At 40.8% G+C, this 21500-nt stretch overlaps 3 protein-coding genes across 4 annotated transcripts; 1 reads left to right on the top strand and 2 right to left on the bottom strand.

Annotated features, from left to right (window-relative positions):
- Positions 1-23: 23 nt before the first annotated feature.
- TCTN2 (tectonic family member 2) lies at positions 24-9829 on the bottom strand. The gene is made up of 18 exons (XM_054173296.1): positions 9703-9829; positions 8896-9009; positions 8520-8593; positions 7574-7769; positions 7261-7361; positions 6810-7006; positions 6472-6595; positions 6257-6392; positions 5534-5599; positions 4602-4730; positions 4249-4326; positions 3849-3929; positions 3355-3466; positions 2870-2973; positions 2415-2571; positions 1615-1740; positions 1014-1102; positions 24-250 (listed from the first exon to the last, which is right to left on the bottom strand). The coding sequence occupies exons 1-18, from the start codon at positions 9773-9775 to the stop codon at positions 135-137; spliced, it is 2073 nt and encodes a 690-aa protein (XP_054029271.1). The 5' UTR covers positions 9776-9829; the 3' UTR covers positions 24-134.
- Positions 9830-10936: 1107 nt separating this feature from the next.
- Positions 10937-16202, bottom strand: GTF2H3 (general transcription factor IIH subunit 3). Of its 2 annotated transcripts, none has more exons than XM_054173205.1 (13): positions 16175-16202; positions 15760-15839; positions 15333-15442; positions 13630-13793; positions 13304-13366; positions 13053-13082; positions 12263-12291; positions 12103-12177; positions 11836-11889; positions 11539-11607; positions 11279-11414; positions 11160-11196; positions 10937-11068 (listed from the first exon to the last, which is right to left on the bottom strand). In XM_054173205.1, the coding sequence occupies exons 1-13, from the start codon at positions 16182-16184 to the stop codon at positions 10999-11001; spliced, it is 927 nt and encodes a 308-aa protein (XP_054029180.1). In that variant the 5' UTR covers positions 16185-16202; the 3' UTR covers positions 10937-10998. The 2 variants fall into 2 exon arrangements, with proteins under 2 accessions (XP_054029180.1, XP_054029182.1); XM_054173207.1 differs by having other exon boundaries at positions 15333-15439.
- Positions 16203-16337: 135 nt separating this feature from the next.
- EIF2B1 (eukaryotic translation initiation factor 2B subunit alpha) lies at positions 16338-21104 on the top strand (the record flags this gene model as incomplete). Its single annotated transcript, XM_009909558.2, has 8 exons — positions 16338-16506; positions 16617-16753; positions 17056-17172; positions 17629-17741; positions 18615-18683; positions 20165-20240; positions 20427-20552; positions 20949-21104. Coding segments are annotated over 8 exons (963 nt in total), but the record flags the coding sequence as incomplete, so codon positions are not given.
- Positions 21105-21500: the final 396 nt, after the last annotated feature.

Here is a 21500-nt window from a genome sequence, read left to right as displayed (position 1 = left end):
GGAAGAGTATTCATTTTATGTATCTTTATAATCTTTATATAAAACATCTATAAAATCCAGTAAGATTTATCCATGAATTTTACCCAAAAGTACTTAAAATATTATCAAAAGCAGTTCTCTTCACATCAACATTTTTAAACCAAGGAACTATTCCATAATTTAGAAAACCAGGGGTTACTCAGAATTGCTGCAAGTAAAACAAGGAATGCCAATGACAGGCCTTTAGCAAGACACTGAGGATATGGTTCTCCTTTAAAAAAAAAAGAAAAAGAAAAAAGTTAAGCATATGAGAGCTAAATTTCAGTTTAGACAACAACCCAAAGGACACGTATTAAAGTATATACATAGCCTGGATAAAATAATGGAGCACAAAACTTCGGATATTGTCTGCTTTTAGTCCCTGAAGTTGTAGAGATAACAAAGATGAGCAGTTGCCTCTGTCCATGCAGCTCCCAGAACAGAGTCCAAGTGCCTTGATGCCCTTTCAAATGCCAGACATTTACTCTAGAGTCTGCCATGAAACAAAATCCACCACAGGTTTACACAGAGGGATGTAAAAATAACCAGGGTGGCAAATTTTTACTGAACTCATGTTGGCTGACTGAAAAACACATACTTGCAAAGTGAGCAAAAAAGGGTCTCTCCAGGATTCAAGGGCTAGGACAGGCACTGACAATGCTACAATTACAGTGGGAAATGGATACAGAACAGTATCATAAAGGGATAGATTCTCCTTTGCCTTGAAACTTCACAAGGGAGTAGAAAAGAATCAGTCTTATCCACAATGTACTCTTAGTAATTTTTCCTTCCACTTAGTCTAGTTAAGAAATTACTGCATTATCAAGGAAAGAAATTAACTATTTGGACCATGCTTAGTCCAAATAGTCCATGCTTGGTCCAAAGAGGGATTTTGGTTCCCTGCTACAAAGCACTCTTTGAGACTAAAATCCACACATCTAATTATGTTTCAAATATGGCCAGTTATGCCATTCCACACTGCTTATTATTTTTACCTGTGTAAAACCGTGTCAGTGGATAAAGAAGCTGTGGCCAGCACACATCATTTCGATTGCAGTCGAATTCTGTATAATTCATCTGAAATCTGTGGGGGAAAAAACAAAGCCCAACCCCCCAGGTTTATTAATTCCAGTATGAGAACATCAGAAAAGTGGACTAAAAGAGTGAAATGGTGAAAACAGGGTCCAAATTACAGGGGGTGGAAACCAACCAACCAATACAAAAACCTGAATAAACTTCTTATTATTCTGTTATGACTTTTTTTTCTCTAATGGAAACAGGAGCCTATTCTACTCCATTTCTGTAATTTTTACTTATATTGTGATGAACATTTTCAAGCCATAGATAGTTTGGGAGCCTCACTCAGGACCCCTTATCCACTCATGTAAACTATACAGAAGCTTTCCTGTTAAAACCAAATCAGTATAATTTACAACTTTCCATGTCCCTATCACTAACAGAATGCTTATTCAATAAATCTTTGAACCAGGCCTACTTGCTCTGTACTCCACCAAAACAAAGTAACCTTTCGATCAATGCTATTAATGCTACACCAGCTTAACATAATTTGAACATCAACGTTTTTACAGAAGTTACCTTGTCAGTGGAATGGGTGGCTGAGCTGGCACCTTAATAAACTGAACAGAAGCAGTGATAGGAAGAAAGCTGGTGGTGTTCTCACAGATAAGCCCACACTGGAATTGCCATATGACTGTGGAGTAGCTGTAAGAATATGCATAATTATTACCTGAGGGCTGGAAACGGAAATTGAGAGTCTAAACATAACAATGAAAGGTCCAAACACACAGTATTTAGGAGGAGGTTGATGACCTCTGGATTTTCAACACCAGAAAAAACTTGCAAAGTCTGGAAATGAGGTTAAGTGGAATAAAACAGAACAAAATACCATGGATTTGATTGGGATTGACTCAGGACAAAAAAAAATAAGTGTTTGCCAAAGTGAAAATTCCCTGTTTCAGGAAAGAATAAAGGATTTATCACAGCTCTCAAGATAAGCTCTACATGGGCATAAGCCAGAACACAGGACAACATTGTCACTTCCACCATAAGACAATGAAATTAAAATGTTTTTCTGATGGAATGCCCTGTGTATGCCCACTACTGGCAGCATCACAGACTGTATTTAATATTTCAGTGAAGCAGAAAGATTATCTATTCATAGGCATTATTCTTTTACTTAATTTTCATTTCAGAGGGAAAAAGGCAAACCTGACTATGATCAAAGGAATCTGGGTTGCCCGAATAAAAGGATGTAAACAATTAGGAATAACAAAATAACATTTGTGTTCGTAAAATTTAATTTGGGTATGTTAGGTAAGCAAGTCTCAAAATGAAACATTTCTGTGTCAGACATACAGAGATACAGCTCTCTGTACCTGATCTGCACAGCAAGGACTTCCTGCCAAGGAATCCCTTGGACTGCACCCACGTTAGCAAAGATTATGCGAATATTCAGGTTTGCAGGAATATCTGGACAAATCCCTTTTAAGCTTCCAGTGCTCATATTGGTATCAGAATTAAGTGGATCAAGACCTGTGGAGGAGAGTGATGTTATTTAAATGGAAATATTATGGAAAATGGTTTTATTATCGTCATAGTCTAGTGAAACACTGGTAACTGTCACACACAAAAAAAAATGTTTTCTGTATATAAAAGAATGTGTATATGTGTACAGGCTGATGGCAAAATACATGTTAGTGCAGTATCCACACACATAATTAGTTCTGTACATGGACACACAGATCAGAATCTTTAGACATTTGAAATTACATTTCAGTTTTGAGATGCTCTCATTGATTGTATGGGCATACAAACCTCAAACCTCACTTACGTATGATTTCCACCCAGTCATTTAGATCACTGAAGCTTGAATTGTCCCTTTTTCCAACATGAGTGGCTTGTATTAATGAATCCAATTTCTCAGTTACATTTCCTCTGCAAAACGAGAATGTAAGATTACAGAAAAAAGTAAATCTGTGTTATCTGCTGCTCTGGGTTGCAATATGTTATTATACCATAAGGTCAGTATTCTCTGAAAGATGGTATCGCTCCATACTTGAATTACTGAGTTACCTATTGAAGGGAAGAAATGGCAAAACATTCCACCCCAACATACTCCTCATTTGAAGATAGAGAGATTCAAGTGAAGCCATTATTTATAATCTCTTTTAAAAAGGAGACTGTCAGCTATAGAAAGCTGAAATGTATACATAAACATTTAAAAAGCAACAGTGCTGATCATAGGCACTTGTAGAGAATCAAGTAATAAGCAACAAGAGGGACGCAGGGAAAAACAATTCAACCTATGCAGCTCACCTTAAAAGACTGCAGTCTTCATTAATATCAACTTCCAGAAGGCATCCAGAGTGTGAATCTAATCCAAATAAAACTGGTGTGTGAGTTGCCGACGTACATAAACCTCTGCCAGCTAGAAATAAAAACAGGTTACTTGAGCTTTCCTGCATCACCTTTCAATTGCCAGCTTCCAATGGTTTGCAAAAATCAACACAGAATGCAAAACACCAAGCTGCATAGTTCAAAAAAAGAAATAAGTCCATTCAACTTGTATTTTCCAAGAAAGCACTAGAAGCTTACTCACTTAAGTTTGAATTAGGCTAGGAAGTAGTGTAGAAAAGAAAAATTTGGCAGCAGTTCTTAACTAAAATATGTTGAAAAAGCAAGCAAACAAACAAAAACCACACACACACAAAAAACCCCACAACACCACAATGCAAAGAAAAAAAACAAAACAAACCCCCCAACAGTTTAGCATTAATTACAGTTGAAGTTGCAACCTCACAAGCCAGTACCTGGCTGCCAAATGTTTAGTCTTCCAAAAGTATCAGTAGCATTCATATTTGCAGCTCTCACTGGCTTTCCAACTTGATAACCTAAACATAAAAGGGGAAATCGTGAACACTGTATAAGAATCTGTAAGTATTGGCATTGCTTTAATAATAAATGCCATTAGTCTTGAAGTAAATGAACAGACATTGCCACCGCAGTAGAAATACACTCACTTTAAATAATCATTATCTACATAACAAAAGCCTAAAAATTAATTACTGCTCCTACCATTGGCAGTACATTGAGACAGGAAGGTGGGTGCTAGCAACAGAAGTATGAATGAGGTATTATCACTGATAATAGTCTGTACAGTGGGAAAAAAATTTCTTTTCACTTTTAAGAAGCAAAACAAAGTATTAATACCTGGATTCCCAGAGGGTTCTGCTGGAGTAGTACTCTCTAAACATTGAAATTCGACTGTGAATCTCTGTGTCAGTATTTCTGAAAATAAATAAATAAATCAATAAGAAGCAAAGGGAAATAAATAAAGTAGCTAAAAGTATGCTCTATGTAGGATACAAAGTATCATCCTCCATTAGTAACAGAAGATAACAAAACAATACAAAAGTTATGGGGATCAGTCCCCTAAATTCTCTTTCCAGAGTCCAGGAAAAATTCTTTTTAGCAAGTATTAGTAAATAAGAGATTCTATCACAGAATTTCCAAGCTGAAGGAAAAAAAAATAGTGAAAAGTCATAAAGGAAATTCCACAATACCTCCATCACATAAACTTCCAAGGAAGACTGTGACATTTACTTGCTCTATGTTCTTGTCTTTCCAAATGAAGGTGTAATGCTCTGCAAAAGTTACATTCTGACATGGAACCTCAGCAGGATGAAGGGCTTCTGGCAGAAAAGAAATGTGCATAATGAAAAGCACTGCTAATTAGAAAGCTGTTTTTCTGCAGCTGAGGAAGAACATATTGAAAACTCTGGCAACATCCAGGAAATAAGAATATTCATCTTTTTGAAAATGTATTTTACTGTTTTAAGTCCCATCTCATTAGGACAGTGTGACAATACAATCCCCCAGCTTATCAATATTCTAACAACAGCAGTTCTGGGTCCTTTTGTAGATAAATCTCTCCAGAAGAACCCAGAACTAGACTGTGCATCACCACCTGATTCATTTCTCTGGACTCATCACTCCCAGGGAGCTATCACTGCCCAGAAAAACACATTAGCTTGGATTCCATTAGTTTCATTTGTGCTGCATTATCCTCCCACTGACTGGGGACCTCTGTTCTACACAAAATAACTGGTGCATTGACTGAAAAAGGCATCAGAGCTCACAATATAGAGACCTATTTATCTGCTTACAGTCTGGCCATCCCACTTAGATGTTCATCTTGGAGAGTTTTTTAAAGCATTCTTTATATTTTGGGCTTCTCTGTTTTATTGTTTTCTTCTAGAAAATTACTTTTAATGTAAGCTAAGGGATCCTATTTCTTGACCAAGTTTAAATGAAGATGGGTTAAATTAAATACTTTCTGCTTTACAGTAAGTCAAAATGTTTAACTTATTGAGTATTAGATAAGATAAATATCCCTCCTGAGAACTGTGGTAGGTAAACATTTAAAGCATCAAAATCATCTATTTCTTATACAATCCAGGTCAGGTAAGAAACACATTAAATGGAAGAGACATACCACTTTCAGTTTTGAATTTATCCATGTCGGTGATGGTCCTGTAGATAACATTTTGTTGGATGAAGTCTGAGAATGAAAAGCAAACACTGCACTAATTCTGACTAATAAGAGAGACAGACACGCTATTTTCACATCCAAGGTGCGATCCTTGTTGTTATGAAAATTGAGGAGAAAATGATTTAGAAAAATTAGTTTTGGTAAAGGATCAAATAGTCCATGTATTTTGAGTGCATAGCTAATGGTCTTACAAAGCTAATACAAACAGACAGTTACAGAAAGTAAAATAATCTTCGTGCTGGTAATCATGCAATGAAGTGTCATTTGGAGTTTGAGACAAGTTTATGCTTCTGTAGCACAGAAACTAACTGCTTCTCACTAATTCTGAAATGCTGATACTGCACCCTCTTGACAGAAAAAGTGCTCTGCAACAGCCTGAAATCAAAAGTGAGAGAGACTCTGTTCTCTCATGAATCACCAGAAACAGATAAATGGAAAACAAAAGCAAATCCCACTATGTCTTTTATCTTAAATCTTGGGAAACAGTGGGACGTTCTCTAGAAGGACATCAAAATCAAGAATAGAATGCCCCTAAATGCTGAACTACAGCCAACAGACAACAAAGGTATCACATGCAGCTACTCTATCACCAGACCTCATGTTTGTTGTGTTTCAGCAGCTCCAAGGAACACAGAACACATTTCTGTTAGTGGTTAGGCAGCATACCTCCAGTGCCACTGTTGATCCTCACATCATGGGGCAGTCCTTCCTTGTAAGAAGCTAGATTGGTAAGGCATTTGACATCAAAATTCTGAAGATAGGCCACGGGGGCATTTCCAACACACTGTCCAGCCATGGATTGCTGCAAATGATTCACCAGAAGTAAGTATGGTGTCAAAAACCCAAGAAGAATCAAAAGCCCCTAAATACAAAGTGATTACCTGGGGAATGACAAAATACTCATCTTCTTCTGTCATAATTGGATCTCCTTGTCTGTAACCAGTGAATAGTCTCCCAGGAGAAATTTGTAAAGGGATTTTAAATGAAGGAAATCTGGGTGTAGAACTGCAAACAAGGTTAGAAATTAAACACATCTTTATCTCATACAAATAATTATACACTTACTTTCATGTTCTATATTCTCCTATAGTACCATTGATACTTTTCCATCTGCAGTTAAAGATTCCAATTTCAAAATAACTTCCATTATAAAAGCAGCTTATATTTTCAGTAGCATGTTTAATGAGCATGTTGAGAAAACTGATTTTCTGAGACTTACATAGAGCCATGATAAAAGAGGCCAAGAAATGGTGTGTTATTAAGAGAAGACTGTACACAAAGGAAGGGAAACCAATCCGGGGTATATTCCATTGAATGTGAAGAGCACAGCTGATCAAAAGGTGGGTTTACATCCCCACCAAACACTCCAGTGAAGCATGATTCATTGAACAACTGCTTCAAGTCTGGTGTACACTCCTGAAAAGGAAAAGAATGGTCACTTTTTAGCAGGATAATTGTATTATCATAGGCACCTTAGCCATACTTAGAGGTAAATCAAACCGAGTTTGTGGAGGGAGGTCATGTTGGGTACCAGAATTACTGGAAAACCCAAACAAGTCCTCTGGCTCCATCTAGTCTGAAGCATTCAGCACCTCTTTCTCACCCTGGACACTAGAAAAAGTCCAGAAATTTTGAAACCACTTAATCAAAGCTTAGTATGAAATAAGTACCGTATCACAGCAACAGCGAACATCACAAGCTCCAGCTGTCAAGTCACAAGGACAAGAGCCCAAGGGCTGAAATGCCTGGTTGGGGATGATAGTTACATTTTCTAAAGCGGGGGGTGGGAAGAGAGAGAGAGGAAAAAAAAGTTATATTAATGGACTGGAATCCAAATAAATAGATCGTGTGCACTGCAGTTTGTCATGACTGTGTACAAGCCTTCCGTTAAACACCACTAATGATTATTCAGTATCTCTTACGGCTGTCAAAATCCCAATTTGCCAAAATGCTATTTCTTCTTTAGCACAGCTAAACATTTACCTGACACATTTCCTGTAAAGGAGGAGTTGGCATACATCTCAGCTTGAATCAAGAGGCGTGCCACTATCACTGAATCACGGCAAGCTAAAACCTGAAGTGTTTCAACCACACAGGGAGCTGCTGTGCAGCAGTCGGTGGCATTCGGCAAACACAACTGCAGGTTTCTAGTCAAGCTTACTGTCACTTCATAAGTGTCCTGAGAAAAAAAAGAAGGAAAATAAAGTTTGATAGCTTTGGCAACTTGCATTAAATTACTCCTATTCATAAAACTCATTGGCTTCTAAAAGAGAAATTTCAGTACCATTGTGTTTTGTCAGCACTACAAAGCAGTGATATTTTTCCCATATAAAATTGGACATTTGTTGTGAGCTGGATGACAAAGAGCCTGCTACTGAGATATGCAAATACAGGATATGAACTGTACACTGAACTTTTCAAGGCAGGGACGCAGATAAAGTTACCTCAGAAATCATGTGCACAACTCTATAAAAAAGAACAAATACCGAAAAAGTAAATTTTGTCTTTAACAGCTACCTTCAGCTGAAAACTGGAATGACTGCAGAGTTGATAAAACCCCTAGGGAATTACATATAACACTGAAGGCAAGTCTAAACAAACACAGATGTTCCAGAGCTCATGCTGTATAAAACCACTAATTTTTTATTTCTACTATCTCCTTCCAGCAGATCTGAAAGCTTTAGATACTACAGCCTGCCAGGAAATACAGGCAGTTCTGGAGAGGAAGAGGATAAGGTGCTAATGTAAAAGCTGCACCCCAGCAAACTCCAGCAAGGACATTCACACAAAGACATATGTCAAGGAAAAAAGGCAAGGACAAGATACCCAAACTGGGTTGCCAGTACATTAACATTTTGCTAGTATTTCACTAGCCTTTAATATATGACACTTCAACCCTTCCCGTTTTGAGAATCAGTATTTTACATACCACCCCACGTGTTTCATTCAAATTCCAATCACTAACTCTTTTATTTCCACTGCAATTTGCCAGATGCAATTTTCCTGTATGAAAAAAAAATAAATAAAAAGGCACTGTCACCTTGAGAGGCTAGAAAATAAGAAGTACATTTAAACTTCTCTCATGACTTCCAGTAGGCACACCAACAGACCCTGCTGACAAGGAGTCAACAGAGAACCAAAGTCTTAATCAGCCAAAGTCCTTTGGAGCTCCTACTTTAGTAACTATTAAAGCATTTAATTTAATGCATTGCCATTTCTCTAGTAATTTTAGCATTAAATATTAATAATTCAAACATATTTCTTTACTTGGGTGGGGAGGATGGGAGGAAGTGAAGTGCCCTTACCTGTCTTTTCATCCACAGGACTTAAAATTATAGAAAAATTAACTCCTGAAGAATTCCCAAGAAAAAATGAATTGGCTCTGGGTGCTGACATATGGATAAATGAAGGCTGAAAGACTGAAAAAGAAACAAATCTTACACACTGTTCTTACTTCCCTGTATTTTAGAGTGTCACAAATAGAACAAAAGCATCTTGGGATGCTTAATAGAGTATCATGTTAATGTTCTTACAGAATGCTAGAGCTAACTTTCTGTACCATGTCTGCCTCAGTAAACATTCAGCAGTACAACCTGCAGCACTTACTGGCCCACATAGATACCACAGGTCAGGCAGCAACATATTTAGCATTTCTTGCTGACTTCAGTTCACACTTCCTTCATTTTTGCACTCATGAAGGGCATCAAGAGCGTACCACTATGCTATGATCCAGTAATTGCAGGCTACTGCCCTCAGTACGTTCAAGTTTCGGGCTCCAGGTTGGGAGTTTCGAATTTCCTTTAGAGACTGTACCAAGTCCAGTTCCACTTTTCTCCTTCCCAAACTCCTTCAGTGCTGTACTGAGCAGTGGCTGAAACTCCAGGGCCAACACTTCTGTGTTGGGGCAGGGGCACCAGAAGCTCCTTGGGACCCGTCGGGACCTGCCCTCATGCCCACTCGGGAGGTCCCCGCCGTTAGTCAAGGAAGGTCCCACCACAGACCGACTCGCCTTCCCCACACCCTCGGCCATCCTTTTGCCCCCCTTTCCTCCGCCTCCCCTTCGCCCACCCGGAGGCCGCCATTCATGGTGGCTCTCGATGCCCTCCACCCACCGGGGTCCCCGGCCCGCTGCCCGAGGCAGGGTGCCGCCAGCAGCAGAAGCGTCCCGAGGAAAAGAGCCGCCATTGCGCCTAAGGAGGGCCACGCCGCGGCGCCGGCTGCCGCCCGCACGCCATCTTGCAGCGAGAGCGCGGCGCCATGGCAACGGGAAAGGGCGGGAAGCGCAGACGCCTTGGGGGGAAGGCGGAGCGGGGAGCGCAGGCAGCGGCCGGGACAGCGGCTGGACCGCCCCACGTCCGCCTCTTCGGGGCCGCTATCGCACAGGCGAAACCGCAATCCACTCAGACAGCCCGGGCACACCAGGCCCCCATCTTTCATTCACCTCCACAAAGAGCACGTCCTCCCTCCGGCACTTCATCGAGTGCCCGATCACACAAAACTGCAAGGCAGCTGCACAGCCCCCCCTTAAAAATATCTGTTAATTTTAGCAATATCTAGCCCCGTTTGAAAGAGAACAAATTTTATTACAAACGTTTTATACAAAGTAAATTATAAATAAAGCTTCAGTCAGAATGGCTTTTGGCAATCAAACAAGCCAGCAAAAGACTGGCACTACAGCTGTTACCTGGACAAAAAAAAATAAACTGACCCAAGGACATGACATAAAATCCAATACACAATTTCGGGGGGGGGGAGGGAATCACTTTTTTCTGTATTCCTTTCAGGAATATATCCAGGTCAAAACAAACTATACAGTAACTTTTTAGAGGGGGGGAAAATTATTTGTCTCATTTGAAATCACGTGCAGAAGTATGCAGCATACTGTCACGTTCTGCCATAAAGAGTTCACAAATGAAGAGATAGCCAGTTGAGAAAGAAAAAAGCAGATTCTAACCCATCCTGCCCTCCTCATTCTGAAACTGATGCTGTTTCAGTCCAAAAATTGCTAGTGAGAGTAAGCAAGAAGTCCCTGAATAACACAGTGCTAAGGTTCCAATCCTACACACTAGAAATGGTCATTCTTGCCTGTACACCAACACAGGAAAGAATCAGAGCTCCCTTATCTTTGAAAATAACTTGGAGGTGCAAGTCTTTACAGTGTCCAGAGTACCTTCTACTTCACAGGGTTAAGTCTCTCAACAAGCTCAAACTTGTGGTTCCCTTCATAATTACAAATTAGAATTCATAACAGCACAGGTTAGAAGGTACTATTACTATTACTTAAAGGGCTGTGCAGAAGATTTATCCCTTAAGGAACAAATAATAACACTTCACACTTTCTCATTTCTCAGGTATGTTCCATTTCATGGAATTACTGGAGGAGGTTATGATGTATTTACATAATGGTGTTAGGCAGCTAACTTTAATTTTTTCTTCTTAGCTTTCATGACAGGTGGCAAAGATATCTTGAAAGCAGTCCTGAAAGAAAAAAAAAAAAAAGTAGAAAAAGGAACTGTCAGGTACATTGAACACATTTCCACACCCACCCTTGAAACAAGAAGAAACTTACTCGCATGTACTGCAAATAGGACTGAAGTTGCAGAATACTGGAAAACAAAAAGAATTGGCTCTCACTAAAACATTTATTTGAATGTAAGAATTAAGATTCTTAAATATTTATAAACTTACTTGACAAGCACACAGAGCATACATAGCCAATTTCAATGAGATTGCGATGACAGAAGCATGCAGCTCTGTAGTCAACATGAATAGGAGGTGGAAGGACAAGCTGTGATCTTAGCTCTTGATCAGGGAGAAATACCCACTGCATGAATAGAGAAAAAGTATTTTGCAAGTTGGAATGATATTGCTATATTGCCTTGTCAATGAAGCCAGTAAGATTTCACATCTGACAAGAAACACAGTGAAGTGTTTCTTAAATGACTTACCAACAAATACTGCAGAAGGGATGGCATATGTGGCACTTTCAAATATATGCCACCTGTAATGTCACAAGCCTGGAAAGCAGAAAGCATGATCAGATTGTTATTTAAAATATTCTCTTGATCTCATAAAACATATCTACATCCTGCACAAGGCCTGCATGTTGAAACTACCAGATCCACTGAATATATTTCCACTCACTCTTGAAACCAAGGAAAGAGATCCTAAGGACATATCAAACTATCTAGCATCAAGTATCTACATATTAATATAAAGAGCAAACAAGAATTGGAAGTCTGTACCTGTTGTAGAAGACCTGAATCAGAGTCCAAGACACAGGCATCAATCAAAACACTCTGCAAGAGATTAAATGCATAAAAACCAAATTCAGCTAGGACCAATGTGACCTCACCAGTGTTACTGTCAAGACCTGCTGCTGCCATAATACACTCCACATAAAAATGCCATAGGAAAGCACTTGATCAGAACACAATCATAAGAGAAATTAACAATTTTGTTATCTTTGCACATTAATAAAATGTAATTTATATGAAAAAAGACAGCCTCACCTGTTTCTGTGCTGCAAAGATCACATTCATAAAATTCATATATTGCAATGCACTGTCTTCTGCTGCTTTTATAACCTAAATAAAATGATTCAAAACTGTTAGCCTACATAATGTGACTGGATTTCAAGACTGATAGAAAACAGACAGCAAAAGTTCTTACCAAAATCCTTGATTTCATTTCTTGATTGGCTAAGAATTTTAAAAAAAGAAAAAGTAACACATGACCACATTGCTTCGACCACCTTGTTTGCTATTTTAGTTCTGTAGCATCTAACAGATTAGTTAAACATCTAAGTTAAAATATGTGTATTAAACTGTTTTAGAGTCCCAGTAACAAGCATCTGTGGACTAATTCAGACTTATGAAAGCAGACCCATTTATTGTCCAGAAGCAGTTAGATGTTGATCAGGAAAGAAATGTTCAAAGCTGTTCATTACCAACTCACTGGTTGAAACACAATATGCAAACTACACATTTCTCATTGTTGAAAGCAATCTGAAATGTATGGCTGATTCTAGTCCAAACGTCTTCTTGCAAAACTATCTGTACAAATAGCACTTTTCTTGATTATGGAAGTGACAAGAGGAAGACCAAAACTGAGTAAGAAATTTAGCTTCCACCACAGCACCACAGGTAGTCCCTTTGGAAGGGGATTTTTGCATTTTGTGACTTTCAAAAACCTCCTCTCAACCTCCAGCTGTTCTAAGGAGATTCCAATTTCAGCTTTACTTGCAACAGAAAACCAGAGTAAGAATACGGACTAATGATCAAGTCTCTTACATCTAATCACCACCCAGACCTAATTTGAACTGGGCAACTTCAAACAATGGGGGTAAATCTCTACCTGTAGCTGCCAATTTTGGAAGTGGGGGTGTGTAAAAATATGTCCATATCTGTTTGTATGTACACATGCATGTACATCCCGTTCAAACCAGAAGAAGCAGCATTACCTTTTAGTTCTTTACTCATCTTGTTGATGTCTACATTAGCTGACATTAAGGAATCTACATTCTTGGAAGCAACTCCAGCATCCACACCACATATCCCCCACCTTAGCCAACAATCATTTTCCATAAGCATGACCCATAGTTATTTGGCAAGTGTTTCAGTTTTATTACAAAACAGGAATAGGAAACCAATTACTATTACAAGAAAAAGTCTTAAAATAAAGGCTTTTAAAATTCTGTGATCAAAAGGATACAACAAAGTGCTTTGGCAAGTGATCCTGCTAACAGAGTTTCTGTTTGCTCCCCCCTCATGTCAGCTGCAATGCAAATTGAAAAAGTTACTTTTACACACAAAAACAGTTGCAGAACCTCATCCTACCAAATATTACAGGTTTTATCTTTGGCAAACCATATTAATGCAGAGGCCTTAAGTGTCAAGCATACACTTCAATAGATTCATCTACTTTAAGCATATTAAAATGTATATGATCAAAATAAAGGAAACTTCTCTGACTTATATTTAAGAACCCAAGCGTTTAGCAGTCCTGCATATTAAGCCTAGAATTTTCTTTTTTCTTACTTTTTGTCATGAGGTCTTTAATCTCTTCTGCAATTGCATCATTTATTGCAGTTAGCAATTCGTATTTTCCATCCTTGCTGCCAGAGCAATTATATTCCACAGAAGTACCACCATCTCCAAAGAGATCTGCAACAGCCCAACGCTTCCCAGGATATAAGAAACGGCTGAAAGAGACAAAAACAAAGTATTCATGTTTTGTCTTTAACCTTGTAAGAAAAGAAATAAATAAATCACAGAACCACAGAATGACAGAGGTTGGAAGTGACCTCTGGAGATCATGTAGTCCAATGAGTAATGCCATAATCTACCCAGCTATACTCTGAAGTATAATTTCAAATACTGTTAATACTTCTGACATCAAAAGGGACAACATAAGACAGGCAATCCTTGATTCCAAAATGGACTGAAACACATATTCACCTCCACTCTTTCACAGAATCATACTGAATGGTCTGGGTTGGAAGGGACCTCCAAGGGTCATCTAGTCCAACCCCCTCTGCAGTAAGCAGGGGCATCCTCAACTAGATCAGGTTGTCCAGAGCCCTGTCGAACCTCTCCTTAAAGCTCTCCAGGGATGGGGTCCCAACCACCTCCCTGGGCAACCTGTTCTAGTGTTCCACTACCCTCATGGTAAAGAACTTGTTCCTAACATCCAATTTACTCTTCTCTAGTTTGAAGCCATTGCCCCTTGTCCTATCACTACAGACCTTCCAAGACACCTCTTAAAAGAACTGGCAAATACATACCAGGTCTACACTGTGACCGTTTGAGGCTGTGCCTTTAAGAAAGGGACAGTGTTAGAACACTCTGGCTGAATGTTTTGGTACCAGAATGAAAACACTCAGATATTCTAAACGAATTTCATTGGTAGATGGCTAGAATGCAACTTTAAGTTTTAGGGCAGTTGGAATTTTTCTGAGTTCCAGCCTGTTCTGCCTTTCCAGCCTGTCTGCTTCTCAGCAAACTAGCCGGAGCTGACCTTGAGATAAGCAAAACTAATTCCTGCATGTGCTTTTGAAGCCTAATAACATCTCTTTTCCTTAATAACTGCCTGTCTTTCTCTCTCTAACCCCTTTTTGGGAAAAAAGAAAGGTAGGGGGGAAGAAAGGGGGTTACAGGGCGGGAAACCCTCCTCTTCTCAAGGAGGGAATTTTGTTGTGTTATTTTTCTTTGCTGTATATTTCTGTATATATATTGTAAATACTGTAAATACTATGTTATATATAACCTGCATTCCATATATGCTTGTAAATATAGCTTTGCTTCTCTGACTGAGTTTAGCTGTGGTTTCTTTCTCTGTGGGGGAGGGAGAGCGGAGAGTTAGGCCCTCTCTCAATCCACCACATACACTTAAAGGTAGACCCTCAGACTCAGGAATATCTGGGAAAAAATATCCAGTAAACAGGAAACTTCAGCCATATGCATTGTCCTTCCTGCCACATCTCCACTGTCCTCTCTCCACATATTTTTAAGTCTGTTTAAATCTCTCTTCTATCTTGTAAGCCTTTTTGTTGTTTTGTGTAAGGCACCAAGTCATATTATTTCTTTCCTACACTGTTGTAGTCATTTCCTTTTATTAAGGCAAAGATCTATTATGCATTTTAAACCTGGTTTCAATTCTATACTTTGATCCAACAAGAAAATCAGGATACAGACAGCAAAGATACACTTCAAACGTTCACACTGTTAAGAATCAACTCTACCTTTCCTGTGTGTGACTTGCTATTACAGCAAGTTTGTTGGTGCGATTCATAAACAAGTGTGAGTTTCCCAGTACCATTGCTGCATCAATGCATTTGGATAGGGTGAACTGCTGAAAAAAAAGAAAGCAGATATAGCCCAATAACATTTACAGTTAAGTAACTTAACAGAAGGCTCTCAAGCAACAGCAATTAAGATCATTTAAATTTGAAGACACAGAAAGAACTTCCTAATAAGAAGCATTTAGAGGAAAAGCTCTGATTAATACAAAATGCTGGGAGGCCATTTTAAAAGGAGTGTTTTAGCAGACAAAGTTAGCACAGCTTGGAAATTAAAGATTAATCTCATTTGTTGGCTATTTACTGAGAACTTAGAAAGTAATTTCCCTCAAAAATCAGCATCAGTAGTACCAACACCCAGAAGCCGTACCTCAGCTTCTCCCTGCGCCTTTTTTCCCCACCAGATCGGGTTGGTGTCCACGACGATAACGAGCAGGCTCAGCTCATCCTCTGAAAAAGTGACAACAGTGCAGCGTCACTCCAGGCTCCGTGCGAAGGCTGAGCAGCAGCGACTGAAGGTCCCCGAGCAGAGGAGCTCTCCCGAGACCGCTGGCAATTCAGAGGGGCCGGGCAGTCGAGCCGGCGGCGGGAACACGAAGAACCCGCCGGCCGGGCATCCCGGAGATGCATAGAGGCACGGGAGCGATACCGCCACAGCCCCGCTCCCGGGCCCCGTTGTGTCCTCCAGAAGGAACCCGGACACCGAAGAGGCCCCAGCCCAGCCCACCCGAGGGCCGAGGCTCGCCGCGCCCCGCCAGCTGCTCGCCGCGACCCCGCCGCCTCACCCGCGCTCATGACTCCAGCCGCAGGCTCCCGCTGTCGCCTGCAGATGACACGCGGGCAGCCCTGACGTCATCCAGACGGGTCACGCCACGCCCAGGCGAGGCGGGCGGTGTGGCGGCGGCGGGGCCGTGCGGGGAGCGGAGCGGCCATGAGTACAGACGGTAACGGGAGTGGGGGCCGGGAGGTGCCGGGCTGGTCCAGACCCGGCCTGACGCGCCCCATTTGTTTGCAGACTTGATCGAGACCTTCCGGGCGCAGCTGAGGGACGACCCCGATGTCGCCTCGGCCGTGGCCGCCATCCGAGCGCTGCTGGGCTTCCTCAAGCAGGACCGAGGTGGGCGCGGATCCCCCTCAGCCTCGGGCGGGACGGGGTGTCCCCTCTGCTCCGGGTCTACCTGCGGTGTCGGTGAGGCCCTGACCGTGCACCTTCTCCTCTCTCCACAGGGGAGACCATCCAGGGCCTGAGGAGCAGCCTGCGGGCCGCCATCGACACCCTGTCTCGGGTGGACTCCTCGGTGGCCGTGTCCTCCGGTGGGGAGCTCTTCCTGCGATTCATCAGCCTCACCTCCCTGGAGTACTCGGTAAGAGCGGCTGACCCCCCATCAAACTTGCTGCGTTCCATTCCTATCTGAACAGGAGGGAGAGCATACTTGCTGTGAGGGTGCTGGAGCCCTGGAACAGGCTGCCCAGAGAGCTTGTGCAGTCTCCTTCTCTGGAGAGATTCCAGACCCGCCTGGACACAATCCTGTCCAGCCTGCTCCGGGTGAACCTGCTTTAGCAGAGGGTTGTACTAAAGGTTAGGACCAGAGGTCTCTTCCAGCCTTTACCATGCTGGGATTCTGTGAATCTCCAGCCTCACAGCTGGCATTGCTGTTTTTTTCAGGACTACTCCAAGTGCAAAGAAATCATGATTGAGCGTGGGGAGATCTTCCTGAGGAAAGTCTCTCTCTCAAGGAACAAAATTGCCAAGCTGTGTCATCCTTTCATCAGAGATGATGCTGTAAGTAGGCCAAGGCAGGGTCACTTTTCTGGTGCTCTGCTGCTTGCAGTAATGGGAAAACAGAAGAGGAGGGGAGTGAAGTTTAGTAACAATAGCATCGTATGATAGTGGCTTGCCCATGTACATGGGTGTAATATCACACATCACTTCTCCAGTCCCCGTGCAATCCAACTTTAACTTGTGGTCTAGTTCTAAGAGGCACTGAGGAGTCACAGCTTCAGGTTTCCATTTAAAATACAAAATTGTCACCCCCTGGCTCCATCATCAGAACTGGCCACAAAGTTCATTGCACAGAGTGGTTTGCTATCCTGTGATTTGTAGAATACAAGTGACGTACGTTGTTGTTTAACGCTAAGGGTCAGTTGTGTGAAGCAAAAGCCATGACACCATTACCAAAAGTACAGGTTTCCCAAAGCTCAGCAGAACGTAATACCATGTTAATTTTTGTTTGGGCAGCGAATACTGACACATGCATACTCAAGAGTGGTCCTCAGAGTGCTAGAAACAGCTATCGATTCAAAGAAGCGATTCAGTGTTTACGTCACTGAATCACAGCCGGATCAAGCAGGGCAAGTACTCATTGATGTGTGTTTTGTCTTGGTTAACAGGGTACGTCACAGCTAGCAGCAAATCTGTCACACCTTAAGAAAAGCTGCTAGGCTTGCTTGCAGCATTTTGAATGGTAACCATCACTAACAATACCACATTATTCTGCACAAGTGAAAAAACCCAAACAACTGGCAAATTATTTCCTATATAAATACTCTAATTACAATGTCATCTATGTTTTCTTCAAGGGTTTACAAACTTTCAGTCAGTGCCAGACAACCTCCATTTCCCTTGGGAGATGGAAGACAGCTGATTTGTCTGCTGCAAGAGTAGGCTGAAATAATCAGCGTTAGCTTAAGCATAGCAAAGTAAAATATTTTAAAATATATAAATAACAATGTTATTGAAAATGCCAAATTATCAATAGCAAGAGAGCAAGCTTTCCCTCTTCAGAGCATACGCTCTTGTATAAGCAAAGCAGTAAATCCTCCATAAGAGATGTTCTACTAACCAGTTTGTCACTGGGATCAAAGATGTTCAGTCAAGAATATACTATTTTCCAGCTTCACTGAAATAACTTCAAGCAATGCACCCTGGGCTTTATTTCTTCTTTCTTGCACCCTGTTGATGGAAAAGCTGAGACAGTTTAGGTAGTCTGTCATTTTAGTAATACTTCACTGACTCATCTTTCTATAGCTGTTGTTCCTGACTGCTAAAACAAACTGGCTTGACTTTAGTTTGTTGCAATCTGTTTCCATTTCTACAGAAGAACTTATTTTCTATTATAGGGTATATCGTAAACCAAAACAACAGGCAAGAGAACAGGGGCAGTCATGGGTTTCAGTCTTTCAGACAGTATTTTTGTAGTGTCAGACACTATTTTATTTTAATAGGCAAAAAATGGCAAAAGCCCTGAGGAAGCTGAACATTCCAGTGACTGTGATTCTGGATGCTGCAGTCGGGTGAGTGATCAGTAAAGGTTAACAACATTCATCGCTATTTCATGTTGGATAGTGTTGCACGCAAGTTTCCGAGAAGCGTGTTAAAACTACAGAGGTTGTTACTTAGTCATAGTCACCAAACGAGCTAAACAAGTTACACCCTTAGGTGCAGGATGAGGAGAGGATGTCTGCTACAAAACAGGTATTTGATGCCTGGATGTTAGAAAGAAAAAAGGAGTCAGACTGGAGTGCTGAACTTGGGGACAGCTGCAAAAAGATCTGAGGTGCTGTGCACAAAGGTTCCTTTTTCCCTCATTTGTGTATTTGCTATCACTTGGGCTTTCTTAAGCAATGTGCTAAATTACCCCTGCTTAGCCTAAGTTCAAAACTTGAGAAAAGAAAAAGCTGCAATACAGCTGAACCTCAGTTAAGTGCACAATGCCTGAGAGATTGCCTTCAGGATCAATCTCATCACCAAGGCCCCTCTGCACAGGGAAGAGAGTGGCTTGAGTGGATAAGTCTACAAGCTCTGTTTCACACCTTAAGTCTACTAAATCACTTAGCTGATGGTTTTCTTTTTAGATCTGTATTTTCAGTTAACAAAACAGATTGGATGGATATTAAGAAAGGGAGACTGGATGAGGAGCATATTCTGTTTGGTCAGGGCTATCACACCACAATTGCACTTCGGTGTGGTTAGTACCTGTGGTGGGTTTAGGCTTTTAAATTCAGTTACAGATGTTGAGCAGAAAAGTAGAAAAATATAAATAAATCACTATTGGGTGTAAAAAGGAAAAAGATTCTTCTAAATAAATTAATTGGGAAAACATCTGGAATAAGACAAGCTGTACTGTAACAATTCTCTCCTTTTCTCTTCTGATCTCTGGCTGTTTTGCTTCATTTGGGAGAGATAGCCAAAGCCAGCCAATAAGTAGGTTAAGTCTAACTTCTCTGCTCCTCTCTCTCATCCCCTTTGTATAGGGGAGTAGGGGAGGCAGGGAGGGAGAAGCAGGGAGCTTTCCCTGGTCTCTTGACCAGGGGTGTTTTTGTGGTGTTTGCTAATTGTAAATATCTGTATAATATTGTAAATACTGTATATTTTGTACATACTCATTGCATTCCATTGTAGAGTGTAGATTTTGCTTGTAAATACAGCTTCATTTGCTTCTGAGTTGGTCTGGCAAAGTTAATGTTAGGGGGAAACTTCAACCCACCACAGTATCTTACCCCAGGCACCCATGTTCCTGTAACTGAGTATCATTTGTAGTCAAGATTTCGGCTTCTTTCAGCACTTACACAATTACTGAGGTCAGAAGTGACTGGGTAAGATACAGTTAATACTCCTGCCAGGGAAGCAGATGAAAGTTTACTCCAAGAATGTGTAGGAGCTGACACTAGTTCAGAAGAGTGAGACCTTTTGAATTGCTGAGTTCTGTTCAGCAAATCATGTGTCATATTACCCTGTAAGACCTGGATATTTTTTTCCCCCTCTCTTTGAACAGCTACATTATGGAGAAGGTGGACCTGGTGTTAGTTGGTGCTGAAGGTGTAGTTGAAAGTGGAGGCATTATTAACAAGGTAATAGCTAGCAATTTTATGACATTATTCAGTAAACTCCAGACTTTTAAAGTTCAGTTGCTTTGAAAAATCCAGTCTCTTCTCTTTGGATGTTATTCAGTGAATGTCTATTTATTGTTGGAAACTGGGCAATATTATGTCACACTAGTACTGAGTCTGCATGTTGTTTTCCATCTGTCTCCACAGATCGGCACTAATCAAATAGCTGTGTGTGCCAAAGCTCAGAATAAGCCATTTTATGTGGTAGCAGAAAGTTTCAAGTTTGTAAGGCTTTTCCCACTAAATCAGCAGGACGTCCCAGATAAGTTTAAGGTAAGGCAAATTCAAATTATTTCTTAGCCAGATAAGATGCACACTTGCATGTCTGAAAATTTATCTGGATCTCTCTACTACAACTTCCTTCACATAATACGGAATTACAGTCACGTGCCAAGCAACCATCATTTGTCTTAATAGTAACATTTAGTTGCTGACGCAGCTGAGGACAAGAAACAATTAAATCGGTATACTTCAGAACTACAAATTGTGCTTTTCACACAAGGTACAACAGCTGAGGCCAAGGTGGCACCAGCCTAGGCCTCATTTTAAAGCAACTGACTTCCTTCAGTTGTACCACAAACATCTGCTTGTGACTACAATACTGCCCTTGCCCAAAAGAGCTTTTAACTTGCAGTTGTGTAATAACTCATGGTCTCCCTTTCCTTCTAGTACAAAGCAGACACTCTGAAAACAAGTCAGAATCTAACAGAGGAGCATCCCTGGATTGACTACACATCACCATCACTAATTACCTTACTGTTCACAGACCTCGGTGTCTTAACTCCATCAGCTGTCAGTGATGAACTTATTAAACTCTATCTGTAACAGAGGACTCCATGTATGTGATGTATCATCTTCTTCAGCAACTGTCACAATTATAAGAACATGGAAGATCATACAAGTTACATGAAGGTGGTAAGGAGATGACATTATAAGGATTCATGTAATTATCAGCCTTCTTGGGGTTTTAAAGCTAAAGATTACATGTGGATGGACCACTACTAAAGAAAAAGTAATCCCTGAATTACTACAGCTTCTGAAGACCTAAAATAAATTATTTTAAAGATGGGTGGAGTATTTTGATATTGTAAAATAAAATACCTTATGGTGTGTTCAGACTCATTCTGAGGTGCACTGTGACTTACTGATCTGGGGTCTGTCCCTGGAAACGAGACCATGCATAGGGCTGCTAAGGGAAAGCTGCAGATCCTGCCACACCAC

The sequence above is a fragment of the Dryobates pubescens genome, chromosome 25 (genome assembly GCF_014839835.1).
Source record: "Dryobates pubescens isolate bDryPub1 chromosome 25, bDryPub1.pri, whole genome shotgun sequence".
Classification (NCBI taxonomy): Eukaryota; Metazoa; Chordata; class Aves; order Piciformes; family Picidae; genus Dryobates; species Dryobates pubescens.
This window is presented reverse-complemented; position numbering and strand designations above follow the sequence as displayed.